Source organism: Salmo salar, chromosome ssa20, assembly GCF_905237065.1.
Source record: "Salmo salar chromosome ssa20, Ssal_v3.1, whole genome shotgun sequence".
NCBI lineage: Eukaryota > Metazoa > Chordata > Actinopteri > Salmoniformes > Salmonidae > Salmo > Salmo salar.
This window is the reverse complement of record NC_059461.1, coordinates 25,066,202-25,088,765: the sequence shown is the minus strand read 5'-3', so window position 1 is coordinate 25,088,765 and position 22,564 is coordinate 25,066,202. Positions and strand designations below refer to the sequence as shown.

General features: G+C 42.0%; 1 protein-coding gene across 1 annotated transcript in view; it reads left to right on the top strand.

The window, feature by feature from the left end:
• Positions 1 to 3,462: 3,462 nt before the first annotated feature.
• The window catches only part of LOC106579847 (bone morphogenetic protein 1), a 55,519-nt gene continuing 36,417 nt past the window's right edge, over positions 3,463 to 22,564 (top strand). The window contains exons 1-6 of the mRNA XM_014160135.2: positions 3,463 to 3,752; positions 14,568 to 14,681; positions 15,725 to 15,868; positions 16,180 to 16,297; positions 17,979 to 18,157; positions 18,381 to 18,486. Coding sequence (XP_014015610.1) covers positions 3,608 to 3,752; positions 14,568 to 14,681; positions 15,725 to 15,868; positions 16,180 to 16,297; positions 17,979 to 18,157; positions 18,381 to 18,486 — 806 coding nt within the window. The 5' untranslated portion in view covers positions 3,463 to 3,607. The remainder of the gene's footprint in view (positions 3,753 to 14,567; positions 14,682 to 15,724; positions 15,869 to 16,179; positions 16,298 to 17,978; positions 18,158 to 18,380; positions 18,487 to 22,564) is intronic.

The following is a 22,564-nucleotide window of genomic DNA, read 5'->3' as shown; positions in this document are numbered from 1 at the left end:
ACGATACATATGCCCATCAGGAAGATAGCGAGAGACCTCGGTCAACTAACTTCCCCAAAGTTCATGTCCATTCCTTCAGCGACCCATGATGAGAAATATCATATTCACATTCTCCAGTATGGGACTTCTACTGTAACACTACACGAGTGATCTACACAGCATTCGGAAAGTATTCAGACCCCTTGACTTTTTCCACATTTTGTTACATTACAGCCTTATTCTAAAATGGATTCCGTTGTTTTTTCCCCCTCATCTATCTACACACAATACCCCATAATGATGCAGCAGAAACAGGTTTTAAAAAATGTCTGCAAATATATAAATTAAAAAAATAAATAAACAGATATCACATTTATGTAAGTACTCAGACCCTTTACTCAGTACTTTTTTGAAGCACCTTTGGCAGCAATTACAGCCTCAAGTCGTCTTGCAAGCTTGGCACACCTGCATTTGGGGAGTTTCTCCCATTCTTCTCTGCAGATCCTCTCAAGATCTGTCAGGTTGGATGGGGAGCGTTGCTGCACAGCTATTTTCAGGTCTCTCCAGAGCTGTTCGATCGGGTTCAAGTCCGGGCTCTGAATGGGCCACTCAACGACATTCAGAGCCTTGTTCCGAAGCCACTCCTGTGTTGTCTTGGCTGTTTGCTTAGGGTCGTTGTCCTGTTGGAAGGTGAACTTTCATCCCAATCTGAGGTCCTGAGCGTTCTGGAGCAGGTTTTCATCAAGGATCTCTGTACTTTGTTCCGTTCATCTTTCCCTCGATCCTGACTAGTCTCCCAGTCCCTGCCGCTGAAAAACATCCCCACAGCATGATGCTTCCACCACCATGCTTCACCGTAAGGATGGTGCCAGGTTTCCTCCAGACGTAAAGCTTGGCATTCAGGCCAAAGACTTCAATCTTAGTTTCATCAGACCACAGAATCTTGTTTCTCATGGTCTGAGTCCTTTAGGTGCCTTCTGACAAACTCCAAGTGGGCTGTCATGTGCCTTTTACTGAGGAGTGGCTTCCGTCTGGCCACTCTACCATAAAGGCCTGATTGGTCGAGTGCTGCAGAGATAGTTGTCCTTCTGGAAGGTGCTTCCATCTCCACAGAGGAACTCTGGAGCTCTGTCAGAGTGACCATCGGATTCTTGGTCACCTCCCTGACCAAGGCCCTTCTCACCCGATTGCCCAGTTTGGCTGGGCGGCCAGCTCTAGGAAGAGTCTTGGTGGTTCCAAACTTCTTCCATTTAAGAATGATGGAGGCCGGTGTGTTCTTGGGGACCTTCAATGCTACAGACATTTTTTGGTGCCCTTCCCCAGATCTGTGCCTTGACACAATCCTGTCTTGGATCTCCACAGACAATTCCTTTGACCTCATGGCTTGGTTTTTGCTCTGACATGCACTGTAAACTGTGGGACCTTATATAGGCAGGTGTGTGCCTTTCCATATCATGTTCAATCAATTGAATTTACCACGGGTGGACTCCAATCAAGTTGTTGAAACATCTCAAGAATGATCAATGGAAACAGGATGAACCTGATCTCAATTTGGAGTCTCATAGCAAAGTGTCTGAATACTTACATAAATATGGTATTTATGTTTTTTTTTTTATACATTTGCAAAACATTCTGAAAAACTGTTTTCGTTTGTCATTATGTGGTATTGTGTGTAGATTGATGTAGATTAATCCATTTTAGAATAAGGCTGTAATGTAACAAAATTTGGAAAAGGTCAAGGGGTCTGAATACTTTCTGAATGCACTGTATATTGCCTCAAACACACTGAAATGGCATTTTATTTTCACACGACTCAGAAGTCACCTTTCAGTGTAAATGAAAGCTTTTCCTGTCTGTTCTAAACTATTTGAAATGTCAAAAACGGCCAAATTTGCTCTCCTTGGTTGCTTTGCAGTTTAAAAAAATAAATAAAATCAGACTGCAATTTCATCATGATCTTTGTGTCAAAAGGACACTTTTATTTAGTCAACACAGCTCCATCCTGTTCACTCCCCAAGCAATGGGCTGAGACACATGGCAAATCACGTGCTTACTCAGCTAATCTCAACTCATCTCTAGTTTCAGTGGAAAAAGGAGTACACTAAAAGCTACCTAATCTTTGTGTTTTTGCAAACTTTGAGTAATGTAGTAGGCTATGATTACACAAAGAATGAGGGTTGGTAAAGCTTTCCCTGGAACTTAACATTGAAGCTGACCTTTTAGCAGTGATGCCACTTCATCAACAAGATACAGTGGGCAGCTGAGCCAGCATTGGCCCAAGGATGCTAGGGAGTTGGGTGGGCAGTCAGTTAGGAAATGATCAGTCTGCAGCATTGTGTTTCATTATTCCTCTATTGAATATTTGGTGCAAGTTTTTTATAATATATGTGATAGAAATGAAAATAATCTAATAATGAGATGAAGTTACTAATTTTGAGTAATCTATTGCTGTACCTTATTTGTCATGCCCTCCTTTTGGGTTTCTTCACAATCACATACACATTAAAATAGTTTCATCATTCGTTATGTTTATTTTTAGATAAAATCAATGAGTGATCAGGTTTTTCTCTGCAGGTAAAATATTTCCATAACTGTAGTGATACAAATCATTAAAATCCAGACAGAAAATATTTACACAAGAAGCAACCTATTATCACACAGTCAAACTCTCATTTCATTTAGTAAGTTCACCATTCATAATATGATCATTCTATGTGTTGGCAACAGGTGGCGCTTAACTCAATAAAAACCATTGCCTATATTTGAAATGATACACAGTACGAATTATAACTCCCTTTTTATTTAACATTGTATTTATTTTTCTGTAATTGTAGTTGGATATCTACTGAAGTGATGATAATGTTCAATAGGCTGTGATAATGGTCATTGTCGCATACAGAAGATTTCTACCTTGTGTCTGTTGTATGGGAACCCTGTTTGACAATGTCACCCAGGAATAAAAGTGTAGGTGTGTGTGCGTGCACGCACATGTGTGTTGACTATTAGAGCAGAGGGAGGGGCATGATGATACACAAAATGTCACTTTGATGATTTGTAACTATGGAATGATGATAGATTTGAGATTTTACTGACTCTCAAATCACATAAAAAAAAAACATACACATTGACCAGGAGGTATCATAAGAATGATGCTCTTAATTTTCCAGGATATTGTCCATGCACGCACATTTCGAGATCTTGTGCTGTGTTGAAATTAAATGTTTTGGTAAAATGTTATATATTTTTTCAAACATTGTAACAATTGAAAGGCTTTCAAGGTGTAAAAAAAAATACATTCAGTTTAAGGGTTATCATTTTATATAGGCTAATATAAAGTATTTTCCCATAGCCGTGGCCCCTCTCCAAACATACCAACGTGATGATGTGCCACGATCACCGAAGTTTGCTGGCAAATGCACTAGCCCGGAGCACGGCTAGGGGAGCGAATCACTGCCCCAGAATCAAGACATTGTGGAGAGGCTGAGCTCTGATTTTAAACCCGCCCTCCGGAGAGATCTCATTTCCCCCAAAACCTCCCATTTTCTCTCTCTCTCTTTCTGTCCCTCTCGTTCCTCTTGTTCTTTACCTCTTATTTCTCGTCTTTTGCTGTACCCCTCACTCACGAATCATGGATCTCACAACGAGATGTTTGTTTCTTCTATCCTGCCTTTGCATGATATCGGCGATCGATTTAGAAGCAATAGAAACAAGCTACTATGTGGAGCCCACTGCCACCTCAGATGTGATCGACTATAAGGATCCCTGTAAAGCTGGTAAGCTTTTGGAATGCTATTTATCTAATATTTATGTGGACCTAAAACATGCCACGAAATGCTTTTATGTGTTTGGAAGTGAGGGAAATGCATTTGGAGATGACAGCGGTGAATCGAGTTTTAAAATAGATTTTTTTTATGATTCTTTATTTTTTACCTATTGTCATAGTTTTTCTGATTTACACATGATTGAGCATAGTAACATACTGTTGGCATAACTCATGGTGGAAAGATGGCACTCGTGGATATAAACCGAGGACATCAATGTAATTTCTCAGGGTACATTTTTCAAAGCATGGGAAAAAAAGTTTGGAATTTTTACTGGAAGAACATAATGGAAAATGCTATTTGTTTTAAAGTTTCGCCATATCTTTATCTATAGTTAAGAGTATATTTAATGTATGATCTGTCTGTGTAGTTGTCAAAAAGATGGCATTTTTAGAATAGCCTATTTAATCAAATGTATAGCCTAACTTGGAAGATTTATTTGGATAGCACCAAATCATCACCCATTGAACTGTCGGTTGAAATTATTCAAATCCTTGCCGATGTTACATTTACTTAGGCTATGTAGGCCTTGGTCGTGAAGAAAAACACTGCATTCTACTATGTTATTATGAGGCTCTTGTGTTCCCCACCTGGTTTTGTCATTGCGCAAAATGACGTGCATTTACTTCACCGGCTGTTTACGCGACCACTGAAAACAAGCGGCTGGAGATTGGGGTGTTGTATGCTACATATGGGGTGTATTCATTACGCCATTTCTGTTGGAAAACATTTCACCGTTTACTCCAAACGAGAAACGTTTTGCAACGAATCCGAGAATTTCTATTGGACAAATTCAGGTAGGTCCCGCCCATTTTCGTTCTGTTTGGCTCATAGTGAATACACCCCTGATCTATTTCATCCTCATGTATGAATGATCTCCACTTCTGACCCCTCGTAAAACCCATTAGACCCATATTGTATGTGTTCTTCTAATTATATGTTGGCTGTTATCTGCAAGTTTCTTTTGACATTGCACTCATCATCATGGGTCTTCTTCTCCCATAGCCAAGGTTGAAGGGGTCTTTATTCATAATCCAGACAATAAGTGTAGCCTAATTAAACTCAATTAATTCATTTGGATTAGCTACATCCAGTTCTGTTGAAGTATCGGATTGCACCATCCCCTGTCTAGCTGATGTCTCCAAATATAAAGTCAACATTCATAACAGAATAGGCCTATATTTTGTATAGAAGAGGATATCTCAGTTGTCATCGTAATAAACACTGTGCTGTGAATTCACTGTATCTCCTAGTGTCTTTGGGGAATTCTGAGAGATTTTTTTCCTCATCTGGTGAATACATTTATGTTACAGATTGAGACATGGCTCCTCTTAGAAATTACCCCTTTGGAAGTTCTCCCTGGTACTTAAATGTTTTGGTGCTTGTATATGTCTCATTCTCGCTTGTCAGCATCATGCAGGGGATGGAGATGTGGGCAATTCCATGGTAAACAGAGTGATGGCACAAACAGCACAAACCGTCTTTCTTTTACCAAACTTTGCATCTGCCCTGTTCTTCAGGTAAATGTGCTTTTGTAAAATGTTCAGCGGAAATTGTTAAAAGAAGTCCTCGTGCATAGAGTTGTATGGTTTGTTTAACTTTTCAATCAGTGGTTTTTGTTTAACATACATTTTAAAGAGTCTCAGCATCCTTCTGTTACAGTGGAATTGACCATGTGTAAAGTCTTACTCTTATTCAGGTCCTTGTCAATTCAGTCCTCCGTCACCTCCTCTTCCTCTCTCCTCAGTCCAGTGGCCTGGATTATTTGTCCTATTTTTGTAATGAGAAGAAGCTGAGTTGAGCATTCCATAGAAGACCATATACAAGCCACTCGAAATTGCTGCAGAGGCAGATTATAATTCAAGTGGCAGACTATAATTCAAGTGGCGTGTTGCAGTACAGAATGCATCACACAAACACTGCTCATATTTCATGTAGCTTGTTTATACTCCTCTTGTACATAGTAAGGAGTGATGTGTTTTTTTTTTGGGGGGGGGGGGGTTCAAGAGGTTGCTTCCTCTCCTCTACTCTCAACTCTCTACATAGATCTGTTTAGAGGAGCAACCCTTATGTAAATCATCAGTATCTGTCATCTCAGTGGTCAGGACAAATTGTTATATTTCACTTGTAAATAGTAGGATAACTGACACATGACTAGGGTTGCAAAATTCAGGCAACTTTCAATAAATTCCCTGGTTTTCCCAAAATCCCGGTTGGAGGTAACCCGGAGTCAGAAGGGAATAAGCAGGAAATCCAGAATCTTCCAACCAGGATTTCTAAAAAGCCAGGGAATTTATTGAAAGCCCTACACGTGACTTCAGGTAAGGAGCCCCCCAGAAGCAGGGTCAATCGATCAGTACAAGTGCTCCAAAGTCGTATTCCTAAATGTAAAAAATGATGTCTTCAAATATGGATTATATGTATAGGCTGGAATTGAGGATGCAAAAATGAACAAAGATGTAATTTGCAGTGTTTGCTATGGATCAAGGTCCATGGTGTCCATTTGTAGCTTGCCGCTTATCCCGTTGACCTAACATGATGTCTTTCATTTGTCTAGAGAGAGCAAATGACCAAAACAAGCAAGCTCTGTAGTATATTTAGGCAGGGACTCTAAATCACGAGCTGTAGCAATCAAATGTGAAGAAATAATTACTTATTTTAGTAATGATGATATACCATTCCCATCATCATTATGAACAGAGTGTTATTATGTTCAATGTTACCCCTGGGCATTGTTTAGGACAGGTGGTGGCGAGACCGTTGCAAGAATAACTCCCACCCACGTCCAGCCTCTCAGAGCCCCCTCTCCCCTCCTCAATCCCAGCTCTCCCAGCTCTTTCCACCTGCTCCTTCAGCATGCTCTACATTTGTTAAATAATCCAAGGGATGGCTGATGTTGACCCGGATCCAACTTTTGTACTCTTTTTCCCAAAGATATGCTGCACGTGTGATTCAGCCCTATTTCATCTCACTCAAACGTCTTCACTCAATGACTCGCTCTCTGACTCACTCTCTCACTCACTAGTTTACTTGTTCACAATGCTAGCGCGCAAAAGGTGACAACCACTGTCAGCAATCAAAACTGCTGTTGTGTTCCTTCACTCACTTGGCCTCGTGCCTGTATAGATATCTACTCTTATTTCCCCTTAAGGACACCATTGCATTGAGTCAATTTGATGGCTGTCTGCTGGTCAAGGTTAGCTTTAGATCAATACAATGGACAGTGTGCTTTCCAGCTGACAAGATTAAACGATAAATTAAACAAATCATTTTAACTTTAGGTTCACTTGAGCAAAATATAATTGCTAACATTCATATAGAATTTATATGGGGAAAAGCCATTTAAAGCTGATAGTTAAATGATGGAAAACCTCCAACCTTGGTCGCATCCCAGAAACTCATTTAAGACTGTAAGAACCCATTGAGATTAGATCCACTCACTTTCAATATAAAACATGGATGAGAGCAAGTCACGCTCAATGTCTTCTCTATTTAAATAATGATAGATCTTCAACAGAGCAGAAACTGAGTTGACATTTGATTATGGATTATAATGGGGTAGATGACTTAATCTACCAAGGAGCGTCTTGCAAGGGTTGTCTCCTGAATTTTAAATCGTATCCTAATTTGTATTCTGACATCAGTCTGCGGGCTTGCCCTGTGTTTGAGCTCCTCTACTCTAAGCATTACCAAGAGACATCTGCTGTGTAGCCTATAGGGAGGGAGAGGAGGATACCAGCCTCAAGCAACCCCCTGCCCTCGCTTATGCAAGTGGTTTTCCGTCTCCCCCAGCCCCTCTCCTCTCCCCTCTGACTGGCTCTGGCAGTTCCCACAGACTGTAGGTCATTCACACCATGCCAAGGCAGAGCTGCTGGAAGGTGGAGGGCAGGCTGGGCAGACTGGCCACACCAGCGTAAGGTGAGTGCAGCCCATTCACAGGGTCTTGGCAGCTTATACCGGGGCTGTTTACTGGCCCTGAGAATTGCATGTGTGCATATAACCCAAGCCTTTAATCATTCCCGCCTTTACTTGTGCATTTGGCTATGAGCTAGTCTCTGACTTGATAATAAACACAGGATTATGGGGTGATGAGGGATGGTTCGAAGGCAGGCAGCCGTCTGATGCCTTTTATCATCTGACAAGTTTAGTTCGATAATTCCCTGATTTATTTCAGGTGTCCTCAGTTGTTGAGAGTATGACCCAGAGGGAGCTTGTTGCTTGCAGCTTGAGGCCCTGTTCTCTTGCCAGACATGGAGAGCTCACATGTCTGGGTTCAAATTATATAACTTTATATAACTCACAATGCAAAATGTGATCCTAGCGTGTATAGTAATTCTCAAACAGATAGTGAAGTGTGAATGGTTATTCTCAAACAGATGTAGTTACTAGTGCGATTGACAGTAAGAACCAGATGTTTGTCATTGGGGGCGCATCTTTGAGGGGTGATTCTATTAGTCAGCAAAAAAGCAGTAGGAATGTCAGTATTGTTGTAGAAATGTTTTACTCATAGTATGGCTTGATAATGGCTGTTATATGGTTTGTTGATTTACTTCTAAACTTTACATCTCTATTTCATTATTTAGTTCATATTGGGACCTGCCCCTAGAAAGCTCTGACCCATTATCATTACAAGGCAAATAGTTATCTAAAGGGTAAGCAGCCATGTATGGAAGATGAAATGTATACAAACCAGCCCACACACAATGTAGTTTACATCAACAGGTTTGCTGCTGTAGTTTTCAGGTGATTAGGGTGCCATAATGTGAGTGCATTTGTGGGGAGTGGGACAATTTGTCAGCGCTAAGAAATAACAAATGCCGTGGGAGTGCTCATTTAAATGACTCAAAGCACGCCCAATTAAGCAACAATAATGAGATGCTAAACAAGCAAAAGGGGGACTTCTTTACAATTCAGTCCCATTTGTCATTCAGTTGGACTATTCATTTGAGCTTCATTACTGTTCATCTGGATATAGTATTGTTTCCCCAACCTGTAGTTTGTTAGAAGTCTCTCATTTGATTTTGAACATTATTTTTTATTCATGGGATATTTTAATAGGGTTTGAAGTCTATTTGTGACTCAATGCATCTTTAAGCATATCTCAGCTTGACTAATGAATTCAAGTCATATCTTAAGCAACTCTTCTCTAATCTCAGATCTGTACCTTATGTAGCTAGCGCTCTTGACTAGCAATGCATTGCCAAGATGTGGCAGATTAGTGATAACAGATGTAATGTGTTGCAATGGTTACATGATCATGGAACTCTATAATGATTATTGAAAATGCTATGGATAAACAGTTTGGAAGTTATTGGAGAACACTGTCAGTCAACATTAAGCTTACATTTTAGACATGGATAAATATGGGAAATTAGATCTAGCTAATGGGCCTGATGGAGTATGAAATGCATAAATTGAGACAGGTTCTGGACGTGTGGCTCTCCAGCTGAAGCTGTCTTCATGGTGTCAGTAATAGGACTCAGTGGGGTGGCAGTAACTCTGGCCTGATCTCTGCAGTGGTGCCTGATGAGACTTCTAGGCTTTTATTGGAGTATTATCCCCCTTGAATCTGGGGCTTTAGCTTGAGGCTTCTCCGGAACTTCTCTCCTAATTACACCTTAGTTATCTTTGAAATGAGTATACAAGTTGAGTTTGTTCTCCTGCCTTGGGCTGAAATTGCAGTGTGAGGAAATGTCAAGATAAGCATTTGTTTAAGATTAACAGCTGGAGTTGTTTTTACAGGAAAGGGGCATAATATTTACAATACTCCCACCCATAATTCCACCAACCAGCTCTTACTGGAGTTATAAGCTTTTCATAGATTGTAAGATGCTGTTGCCTCGCTATTCATGATGCTTGGATGCTTTCTTCGTTTTTTTCTCTCAGGCATTTTAAAGATACAGTATACTCGTTGTACCTCCTGTTGCTGTATCTCCCTGTTGTCTCACTTTAGCCAGTATGTGTGGAGTCAGGTAGGGTTTGCAGGCACATAATGAAACCTGAAAAGTGATACTTGTACTGACATCAGATGGTAATCATCTTAACTCAATACAGTATTGGCTTCCATTGGAATTCAAATGCAAAGTTTGTTAAAGAACACATTCACTGTGAAAGGCGTCGCCATGTCATTGTAATGCATTTCAAGCGCACGTCAGCAGTTTTTTTCTTTTCTTCCACCCCTCATCTCAGGGTCTTCGATGGGAAAATAAATGTTTTCTTCAGGGAAACTGAGTCCTACAGATGTCTTTAGGTCTTAGCCTCACGTTGCCAGCACTGTGGTCCTGCTGATCAAACTTTCCTTTGTGTGACAGTGGTGTTAATTTTTAGATGATGTAGCAGATGTGGTGCCCTGGCAGTCACACAGGGACAATCGCCGGTAAAGAGTGTCAGTCAGTCATGGTGTGTGTCTGCCACTAAGGAGGCCATGTCCTGGGAATTCCCTGAATCAAGTGGTGTTTAATTTAATAGAGATCTTCTGCGTAATCTTACAGGACACAGATTGATGGGGGTGGTCTGAGATTAAAGGGATTATGATGGTTAAGATTATCTAAAGAGACATTCCTTCCAGCTATGGGGGAGGGGGCAGCCTGCTTACATTGACTAGACATAACATAGTCAACTTAAATCCGAGACACTGAAATTAGTGTGACATGTTAAATGTAGTATGGTTACATAAGACAGAAGTTTACTTAACGGTGCACTATGCAGAAATCGCTCTGCCATTTCCTATTTGCTAAGATTCTAATACTTTGCCTAATTTCAGTTTGTGACAAAACAGAGAATCACAGTGATCTAAACCACTGTGAAATATATTTTCAATTACAAAAAATATTGTATTTTCAGCTTTTTAATGCTGGTGTTAAAAATCGAAAGTAAAAGAAGCTAAAATGAAACTTAAGAACGGGAAGCATAGAATTGGCACACAGAACAGATTTACTGCTTCTTAGACTTGCTTTCAATGAGAATCTACATTTACATTTTAGTCATTTAGCAGACGCTCTTATCCAGAGCGACTTACAGTAGTGAATGCATACATTTCAATTCATTTTTTTTTTTTCCCCCCGTACTGGCCCCCCGTGGGAATCAAACCCACAACCCTGGCGTTGCAAACACCATGCTTTACCAACTGAGCCACAGGGAGGCTGGTAGATCTATAACTCATACTTCTATGTAAGTTGCATATTGCAGCTTTAAATCAAAAACAAAAGGAGGGTGGTTGGTCGGGGTGGGATGGGTCAACGTATAACATGAACGTCTAGCAACCCAAAAGTTGTGTGTTCGAATATCATCACGGACAACTTTTGCATTTTAGCTAGTTAGCAACTTTGCAATTACATACTCCTTGGCATGTTAGCTAACCCTAACCTTAACCCTTTAACCTAACTCTTAACCCTAACCTTTACCCTAACCGTTAGCCTAGCTAACGTTAGCCACAACAAATTGGAATTCGTAACATATCATACATATTGCAAATTCGTAACATATCATGTGAATTATAATACGTAACATATACAAAATGGATGATGGACATCCACAAATGAATACATACCATACAAATTGTAACATATATCATACTAAATGGAGGGAGACAGATTAGCATTTACTATGTTAAGTCTACCCCTGAGTCCAGGTTGCAGCGGAGGGTCAAAGTGTAACACACAAAGTGCAATCAATCAAATGTTTCATCAAAGGCCGTTTTTATCTTCACAGTATGTCCACATGAAAACCATCTTTGTCCCAGCCACCGAGCGTGTCGCGTTGATGAAAATGCCTGTTGTGTGTTTTCCTATCATAGATGTTTATGTTAGGACACTGAAAACCATATCATCTAACAACTGGAATGAAACTATCTATCAGAGCGGAAATTATCTAATTGTTCATCTTTTAAATTCCTGTTGATATTAATACCATGCCTGCAGCTGTTGTCATTTAGTTAATGAATGTTGCTGGAAAGAGAGAGTGGCAGCAGTGCTATGCTCAATAATGATCTGCTCCCATCTGCCACTCTCTCTCTCTCTCTCTCTCTCTCTCTCTCTCTCTCTCTCTCTCTCTCTCTCTCTGGGTTTGAATCTACACTACTAGTCTTTCTCTGCTTAGTCTGTTTTGACAGGGGTGCACATACAGTGGGGTTTCTCAGTTTAAAAAACAACTGGCCAGTGCAATGGCTGCCATCCTGTCCTCTGCCCGGTGCCCCATATTGAAGATTCCAGAGATTCAGTCTGTGTCCGTGGATAATTCAAGCCAGGAGACAATGGGATTAATTTTCAATCCCTGCGAGACTTTCCTTAAACCTGCAGCTTCTCCAGGACGACTGGGAAGCCTGGGGAAATGAGACCTAATGCCGCAGGGGCTGTGCATTTGCTCATTTCAATCTTCACTGTTGTCAGGGAACAATTATAGGCTGGATTAAGAGCTTGTCCCCAGAATGTTTTGTGGATGAGTGGGTGTCCGCCATGGACGAAGAATACATTAGCTCTCTGTGTAGGGCAGTGGGGTGGGGGTAGGGGTAGGGGTACAATCCTGCACCTTGTTGTGTGGTTAGTTCTAGCATTAGGCCAGTAAATCACTGCTAATAACTGAGTGCAGTATTACTATAGCATTAAGAATTAGGTAAAGCAGGGTAACTCTTCAAATTGCAGCTGCATTTTCATCTTCCACTGTGTTAAAGGAAAGAGTACTTTGCAAATTATTTTGGACATACCCCTCTTAGTGCTCACTGTCCTCTCTGTGACATCAGCCCCAAATTTATGTTGGTTTTGTCCAAGTGCTTGTCTGTTCTCTCATCCTTTTAATGCTGTCAGTCAGTTCTAGGAATCAAATGTAAGAAGTAAGACAGTTTGTATCCATTGCATACTGTATGGACAGCTGGTAGCTAGCGATGATCAGATATACTCTTGGCACAGAGTTTCTGTATTAGTGCTGATTAGGAATAGTCTGTTTAGTGTTTCGGGGATTTGGTCACACACAGCAGTTTTAGTGTTTTTCTGAGTGCAAATTTGAGGATCCCTTTGACTTCTGGTATTTCAAACCTGCCCGCAGAGCTCTGAGCGTGCCCTATCTTGCAGGCAGAGATCTACATATTTTCTTATTGCTGTCATTAGCCTGTAATCCTGCCTAGCCCCACCGCTCTACAACATGCCCTCTCTGACCCTCTCTGTTGCTTGTGGGAGACTGGCTGCATCTCAGCCAGCTACATACTGTTTCAATAATTCTCCTCTGGTGGATAAGGGATACAAGCCAACATTTTTTTCCTCTATTGTTTTCTTTGTCTTCCTTTCTCTTTGAGATAATCACACACCACTATCTGACTGTTATCAAGGGCTGGGTCAATGATAGCTCAGTTATAAAAGAGCTTTGTCTTAGATGCTTTTGTAGTGTTCTAAAAACAACTATACACGCTGAACATATGCTTTCACTTTGATTCCTAGACCACAGTTTGTCAGTTCCTAGTTGTCCATCTTTCACTATTGCACTTGATTTTCAACAACTCTGGGTAATTCTTGGGGTAACCTACTTTCACGCTCAAATTGTGAACACGCAGTAGTCAGTACCATATTCACTCCAGCCACAGCAGATAACTCCATTAGGTCTGACTTGATCTATCTCTTGCTACTCTGCCTCCTATCCCCAAGGAGTAGAACCCTCACACACAGTGAAAACATGTTTGCAAAGGATAATCTTTCTCCCTCCTCCTCACATTCTCCTCCCCACAGGGTTATGAGGTGGGCAGTGAGGCTTTATGCCCTCCTCACATTCTCCTCCCCACAGGGTTATGAGGTGGGCAGTGAGGCTTTATGCCCTCCTCACATTCTCTTCCCCACAGGGTTATGAGGTGGGCAGTGAGGCTTTATGCCCACCTCCTCCCCTTCCTCCTGCTCTCATCTTCCTGTTCAGACATGGATTACCCTGCCACCCCTTTTCTCTTCCGCCTTCCTTCCCTCCCTTCCTCCACCCCTTCACTCCACTCCTTCACAAAGAACAGGCTGTAAATCCAGCAAACGTGCTGGTGTTGAAAGCTTGTAAAACAGAGCGGCGTGTCTCTGTGGAGAGGACTCCTACCCTAACTGCTACAGAAATAGGGCATTTTAGAAAAGAATCCCATAAAGCATATTCCTCATAAAGGGTGACTTTTTGGTTATTTTTCCTTCTCCTTGGCCTCATTTAAAAACCTATTACTTGTTCAAGGTGCCCCATATACAGTATCGAGGCAGCAACTCGCAGTATTAGGTCTGCTTGAGGACTAATTAACAGTAGAAGAATATCAGGACATGACATTTTCCCTCAGTTCTCTTAGCGGCAACTGGATTGACCCAGCACATCTGGGGTATGCTGCTCTAAAAGCTTTTGAATGTCGCTCTTATTAATTGATTTCATATGTCCTCCATTGAATGTCATACAGATATGTTCCATCCCATGATAATATGATTTATTTAGCTTGGAGCTTATAGAGCTCTGAGATTCAGACCGCACTCCTCTCCTGTTATTCAAACATTCACATAACTGCTGTTTCACAACTCTGTGTGTCTGTTTGAGAGCGAGGGAGAGAGGGCTAAAGAGAGGGGCGGGATTGTGTTTGGTTGTGTGCGTGTGTATCAATGTCTAGCTTTTTCACCCTTGGTTTGAATGGCTGTCTATGTGATCCACGTGGTTTGTCTGACTGCAGAGCAGGAAACCCTTGAGGCTAATGGACGGTGCAAAACGATGTCCAATATTGTGAAAACACCTTAAATATGTCTGATATGCTTTCTCTCTCGGTGTCTGTTTCAGCTGCCTTTTGGGGAGACATTGCTCTGGATGAGGAGGACATGCGCATGTTTAAGGTGGACCGGGTTATAAACATGGTCCAGCGGACCGTCCAGACCTTCAATCAGACAACCACAGGTGAGCAAGAGCTGTGAGGCTGACCCAGTCATGGTCATTGAGACTATAAGCCTATGGCACTAGGCCTGAGTCTAAAGCTTGCATTTTCTTATAAACGTGCCTGTCACCAGTTCTAAAAGTCTGACTCCATTTATTATGCATGTGCTATTATATAGTGCTGACTAAAATGTCTCCTTAAAGGAAAACTCCACCTAAAAACATTTAGTATTTGTTTCATTAGTCCATTGTTGATATAGTCTCAAAAGGTTTTGCTTGTCAGCAATCAAGTTGTCAAGATATGTACCAAAACCTTCAAAATTCGGCCCGTATGAAGCATTTTGTATCATATGATGCTGCATTTTGCATTATTCTGTATTTTGAAAGTTACATATCTTGACAACTTGATTGCTGACATGAAAAACATTTTGGTACTAAATTAACAATGGACTAATGAAACAAATACCAAATGATAGTTTTGGGGTGGAATTGTCATTTAATGACACAATACTAACAATTCCAAGAAAAAAGCTTTAATACAGTTAAATAGTTCCCACATTTTCCCACCTCAAGGCCAATTATAAAAGGAGGCTTTGCAACTCTGTGCATCAGTGCATCTGCCAGGAAGATGTGCACTATGCATGAACCACTCAGCACCACGTGATGGCTCGGCTCCAACACTTGGTTGGCCATGACACCTGTTATAAACTAACAGCATGTTTATCACCAGCACTCTCAAAGTGTTTATGAAGGCTCTTTAGAAAATGCTCAACAGGAGTTATAAAGCACTCTTCATTGTCGTTATTATCTCTTTACCATTTAGGAACAGCTGAAAAGTGGTAGTCTCAAATGTTTAAGTTTCTCATGGTCTGTATTTTATGGTCTGTGTGAACTGAACTGTCAATTCACATAACAGGTCACTTTCTCACTCAATAATATCTGTTACGGCCCATTCTAGATTCCACAAAAAGGTGGTTGGTTTTTACCATGTTCTCACCGTAGTTTAACTTTTTGATTATGATTATATTGTATAAACTTCATCTTTGGCTGGGTTTTGTGAATGACAGGGTCTTCTGCCAATGAGACCAGTCGAAACATAGCGGTGCCAAACCGGCAAGGATCACACCGCAGGAAAAGGGCAGCAACCTCCAGGCCTGAGAGGGTGTGGCCAGAAGGTGTCATTCCCTATGTCATCAGTGGGAACTTCAGTGGTAAGTCCCACATCATCACTGATGTTTACTTTCCCTATGGTTCTCATATGAGCCCTATAATATAGTTCCCTACTAAAAGGTGGCAGCTGGTGTCTGTTCAGCATACTTGCATTCACAGTACCTACATTAAAATGAATGTCTTTGCAGCTATTGTACATAAAACATTTGATTAACTTTACTTGGGATCAATTTGGCAGTGGATCTAGAACTACGAGCAAGCTGTCAGCATTGGTACAGTATTTTATCCTCCTTTTTACGTGTGTCTTATGTTCGTCAGCCTCACTGATCTCCCTTCTTCCCGTCACATTCAGGCAGCCAGCGGGCGATATTCCGCCAGGCCATGCGTCACTGGGAGAAGCACACCTGTGTGACCTTTATGGAGAGGACAACAGAGGAGAGCTACATTGTGTTCACCTACCGGCCATGTGGGTGAGTCCATGGAGGTCTAGGCTCGCATCCCTCAGGAAGGAAGTCTAACTGGTCAGCCTGCTCACACGTGACACTCCTTTATCCACACAGCCATAATGATTTATCGCTTAAGTACTTTTCCTTACCTCTCCTCCATCGGCCTTTAGTGCTTGCTCATCCCCTCTGTCTGCATGAATTGTGGTAATTGCAGCCCCTTGCAAGTCCTGGGAAAGACGGCCATTCAGGCCCGAGAAATGCTTGCTGTGCCTCATAGTCCTGATTCATCTTTCACTGAGCACATGTTTTTTTTGAATGGCATCCAAGGGAGACCTCCTCAGCTTTATCATAAGCTTTATCATAACCTGCCAGCTTTTATTCCGTGTGATATAGTTGGTCCTTTTCCCAGCTATGCATGTTTTTAAGTTCAAATGAGTTTACACAAAAACTGTAGCAGCGTTGATGGTGTTACATTCTGACTCTGTGCACACACAGTACATCAGTTACCAAGAAGAGCATATTAAAGTGCGGATATGGAACATAAACTGCCCTTTTTCCACCCAGCTGTTGATAGCCATTTTTTTCCTGGTAACTGGCCTCCAGAGTAACAGGGATGACATTATCCACGCAGGCGGCTGCGGTTAGCAGTGGGAATGCCTGAGCTCTGGGCTGGCCTGCTGCATATTCAGCAGGCCCCATCTGTCCTGTGCAAAGTTCAAGACCCATCTCAGGAGAGCCTGGCTGGGTTCATAGTAATTAGAGAGAGGCTGGTTGGCCCACAGGGGCGCGGTGTGTGCCCATGGACCGGGCTCCCACACTGAGCCTTTCATGTCAGGGAGGGAGAGAAAGAGCCCTGCAGTCTGCAGCCAGCCTTTACGGTCACACACTGTAACCCTCCATCTACAGTGAAGCACGCATCAATGAATATCACCACTGTATTCGATCCCGGGCTGTGTCACAGCCGGCTGCGACCGGGAGACCCATGAGGCGGCACACAATTGGCCCAGCGTCGTCCGGCTAGAGGAGGGTTTGGCCGGCTGAGATGTCCTTGTCCCATCGCGCTCTAGCGACTCCTTGTGGCAGGCCGGGCGCATGCATGCTGACCGCGGTTGCCAGCTGTACAGTGTTTTCTCCGACATGTTGGTGTGGCTGGCTTCCGTGTTAAGCGAGCAGTGTGTCAAAAAGCAGTGCGGCTTGGCGGGGTCGTGTTTCGGAGGATGCGCGGCTCTCAACCTTTGACTCTCCAGAGTCCACACGGGAGTTGCATCGATGAGACAAGACTGTAACAACCAATTCGATATCACAAAATTGGGAGAGAAAGTGGTAAAAAGTACAAAAATAAGAGATGCCAGTTGAACCACAAACTGTTGCAGTCAGACCCTGCGTCTCTCTACGAACAGGGATTCCTTCCCTTGACTTATTCGTTATTTGTTCACTGCCTCTGGTTTACACTTGCATGTTTGTGGAAGTAAAGCTCTATATATCCGGTGTAACACGAAGTTCACAAAGTTCTTGTTACATGATTGATCTGTAGACATAAATGTAGCACTTAGATAGTACCATGGTAAGCAAGATGGCCCCTCTTGCGCTAACACTGTCATCTTTGTGTCTTCTATGTAGCCAGTTACCACAGTCTTGGGCACTAGCTTGTTACCTTGCCTGTTGACCTGTCCCTGATCTGTGTTCTGTGTGTTGGAACCTGCAGGTGCTGTTCCTATGTGGGCCGCAGGGGTGGCGGTCCACAGGCCATCTCCATTGGAAAGAACTGTGACAAGTTTGGAATAGTGGTTCATGAGCTTGGCCATGTGATTGGTTTCTGGCACGAGCACACCCGGCCCGACAGAGACGAACATGTCAGCATCATCAGGGACAACATCCAGCCAGGTAAGACAACTGTGGATGGAACAGCCCACTCATCTAACATGGAGAGATGTCATATGAGATCAGCTTATTTTATGGCTCGATGATGAGACCATCACATGATTCTGTGATGAACATAGTTTTCCCTTTCTAGGTGATAGCCACTCACTTTTGCCATTCAGTTTGCTGGTACAGTATTTGAGGTAGGGGTAGGTTTCAGCTTCTGTTTTCTTGCTTCTATTCACAGGACAGGAGTATAACTTCTTGAAGATGGAGCCAGGGGAGGTGGACTCTATGGGAGAAGTGTATGACTTTGACAGCATCATGCACTATGCCAGGAATACATTCTCAAGGTAGGAACTGGGCTAAGGTCCACTTCATACACAGCAGAACAGACATCATAGAAACCAGTTGCAATCTAGGTCAGAGAGCAGATTCCCAGACTATGTAACTTTTGCTCTCTTAATGTTTCTCTCCATATCTGTTCTATGTTACTGCTGGAAGTTTGATCTCTTCATAGTTGGGGCTGTGGCGGTCAGGACATTTTGTAAGCCGGTTATTGTCATGCAAATGCTCACCTTTGGAACATCCAATTTTTTTAAGTCTAATAAATCCATTTATTATACACCATCATTATTTATTTTAAGCAGGTCTAAAGAAACTGTATTTCAGAAGAACCGAATATTAGTCTGCCTATTGTATGTTATCTGGCTATGCTCAATGACATAGGCTGTAGGCTTGTTCATTTAGCAGACAAGATATGCTTATATGTCCCGTGCCATTATTTAATTTTATATTCTACAATTTTAGAAAGGATATTTCTACCATTCTGGAGCGTGTGCGCATATGAAGTGGCTATGTTGAGCTTAAAAGTTAGAATTTGAAATAGGTCCTATACGCTAGATTTAGAGTTACACTGAAAGTATGTGGACACCCCTTCAAATGAATGGATTTGGCTATTACATCCATTGCTGACAAGTGTATAAAATCGAGCACACAGCCAAGCAATCTTGGTAAACAAACATTGGCAGTAGAATGGCCTGTACTGAAGAGCTCAGTGACTTTCAACGTGGCACCGTCATAGGATGCTACCTTTCCAACAAGTTCGTCAAATATCTGCCTTGCTAGAGCTGCCCCAGTCAACCGTACGTGCTGTTATTGTGAAGTGGAAATGTCTAGGAGCAACAATGGCTCAGCCGCGAAGTGGTAGGCCACACAAGATCACAGAACGGGACTGCCGAGTCCTGAAGCGCGTAGCTGTCCTCGGTTTGAACATTCACTAGCGAGTTCCAATCTGCCTCTGGAAGCAACGACATCACAAGAACTGTCCGTTTCCATGGCCGAGCAGCCGCACTTTAACCTAAGTTCACCATGCACAATGCCAAGCAGTCCAACGGACGAATCTGGGTTTGGCGAGTGCCAGTAGAACACTACCTGTCCGAATGCATAGTGCCAAGTGTAAAGTTTGGTGGAGGAGGAATAATGGTCTGGGGCTGTTTTTCATGGTTCGGGCTAGGACCCTTAGTTCCAGTGAAGGGAAATCTTAATGCTACAGCATACAATGACATTCTAGATGATTCTGTGCTTCCAACTTTGTGGCAACTGTTAGGGGAAGGCCCTTTCAGCATGACAATGCCCCCGTGCACAAAGCGAGGTCCATACAGAATGTCACGGATCCCTCCGTAACTGTCATTAAGCACACCTGGTCCCCGTTCCCATTGATTAATAATTGTATAAGTGTGCCCTTTGTTCACCATTATCCTGTCGATTATTGTTACAATGTCCGTAGGTCGTGTGAGTACCTGTCTTTTGGCTTTCGTGCCACTTGTATTGCGCAGATGATTACGGGTCTCGTCCCGTGTGGCATCATTGTGTGCGTGTATGTTACGGGTCTCACCCCGGTGTATTTATTCGAGGTACTCCTCGCTGTTTTGTTTGGGTTTCAACCCTGTGTTTTGTATATGTGTTTGTGTGGTCTTCGTCTCCGTGCCTTTACAAGGCACGCTGTAATTTGGGCCAATAAAAACCTCTATTACACATTCCTGCGCCTGTCTCCCGATCCCTTTATGCCAACACAGAAATGGTTTGTCGAGATAAGTATGGAAGAACTTCACTGGCCTGTAGAGTAGAGGTCGACCGATTTATGATTTTTCAACGCCGATACCGATTATTGAAGGACCAAAAAAGCCGATACCGATCCATCGGGCAAATAATATATATTTTTTTTAACACTAAATAATTTTGTTAAATGTATTTGTAATAATGACAATTACAACAATACTGAATGAACACTTATTTTAACTTAATATAATACATCAATAAAATCAATTTAGCCTCAAATAAATAATGAAACATGTTCAATTTGGTTTAAATAATGCAAAAACAAAGTGTTGGAGAAGAAAGTAAAAGTGCAATATGTGCCATGTAAGAAAGCTAACGTTTAAGTGCCTTGTGCAGAACATGGGAACATATGAAAGCTGGTGGTTCCTTTTAACATGAGTCTTCAATATTCCCAGGTAAGAAGTTTTAGGCTGTAGTTATTATAGGAATTATAGGACTATTTCTCTCTATACGATTTGTATTTCATATACCTTTGACTATTGGATGTTCTTATAGGCACTTTAGTATTGCCAGTGTAACAGTATAGCTTCCGTCCCTCTCCTACCTGGGCTCGAACCAGGAACACATCGACAACAGCCACCCTCGAAGCAGCGTTACCCATGTAGAGCAAGGGGAACAACTACTCCAAGTCTCAGAGCGAGTGACGTTTGAAACGCTATTAGCGCGCACCCGCTAACTAGCTAGCCATTTCACATCGGTTACACCAGCCTAATCTTGGGAGTTGACAGGCTTGAAGTCATAAACAGCGCAATCCATTGCGAAGAGCTGCAGGCAAAACGCACGAAAGTGCTGTTTGAATGAATGCTTACGAGCCTGTTGGTGCCTACCACCGCTCAGTCAGACTGCTCTATCTAATCATAGACTTAATTATAATATAATAAACACACAGAAATACGAGCCTTAGGACATTAATATGGTCAAATCCGGAAACTATCATCTCGAAAACAAAACGTTTTTTTCTACGGAACCGGTCCGTATTTAATCTAACGGGTGGCATCCCTAAGTCTAAATATTCCTGTTACATTGCACAACCTTCAATGGTATGTCATAATTACATAAAATTCTGGCAAATTAGTTCGCAACGAGCCAGGCAATGAACGCAAAAGCAGTGACACAATTTCATGTTAGCAGGCAATATTAACTAAATATGCAGGTTTAAAAATATATACTTGTGTATTGATTTTAAAGAAAGGCATTGATGTTTATGGTTAGGTACATTAGTGCAACGACAGTGATTTTTTTTCGCAAATGTGCTTGTTAAATCATCACCCGTTTGTCGAAGTAGGCTGTGATTCGATGAGAAATTAACAGGCACTGCATCGATTATATGCAACGCAGGACACGTTAGATAAACTAGTAATATCATCAACCATGTGTAGTTAACTAGTGATTATGTTAAGATTGATAGTTTTTTATAAGATAAGTTTAATGCTAGCTAGCAACTTACCTTGGCTTCTTGCTGCCCTCGCGTAACAGGTAGTCAGCCTGCCATGCAGGCTCCTCGTGGAGTACAATGTAAGGCAGGTGGTTAGAGCGTTGGACTAGTAACCAGAAGGTTGCAAAAAACGAATCCCCGAATCCCCGCTGAACAAGGCAGTTAACCCCCATTCCTAGGCCGTCATTGAAAATAAGAATGTGTTCTTAATCTGACTTGCCTAGTTAAAGGTTTAAAAAAAAAAAATTGGCAAATTGGGGTCCAAAATACCGATTTGTTATGAAAACGTGAAATTGGCCCTAATTAATCGGCCATTCCGATTAATCGGTCGACCTCTACTGTAGAGCCCTGACCTCAACCCCATCGAACCCCTTTGGGATGAATTGGAACGCCGACTGTGAGCCAAGCCTTATCGCCCAACTTAAGTGCCCGACCTCACCGATGCTCTTGTGGCTGAATGGAAGCAAGTCCCTGCAGCAATGTTCCAACATCTTCTGGAAAGCCTTCCCAGAAGAATGGAGGCTGTTATAGCAGCAAAGGGGGGACCAACTCCATATTAATGCCCATGATTTTGGAATGAGATATTCGACGAGCAGGTGTCCACATACTTTTGTACATGTAGTGTGTTTGGCAAATTTAGTTGTGAATTATACAAACCTTAAAATGTCTTAGAAATCAAAACGTATATGGGCTGCATGATGCATCTAATAGGCTTATTGACTATTTGAAAAAGTTGCAAAAAAAGCTTGAGCTCTGTTCCTTGCATCAGGCTGCGCACCCTATTCTCTCATCAAGTGATCATATTTTTACTCATCAGACTATTCTCAATGTAATCTTATCTTTATTAATATGTAAAAAAAATCATATTTAGAATG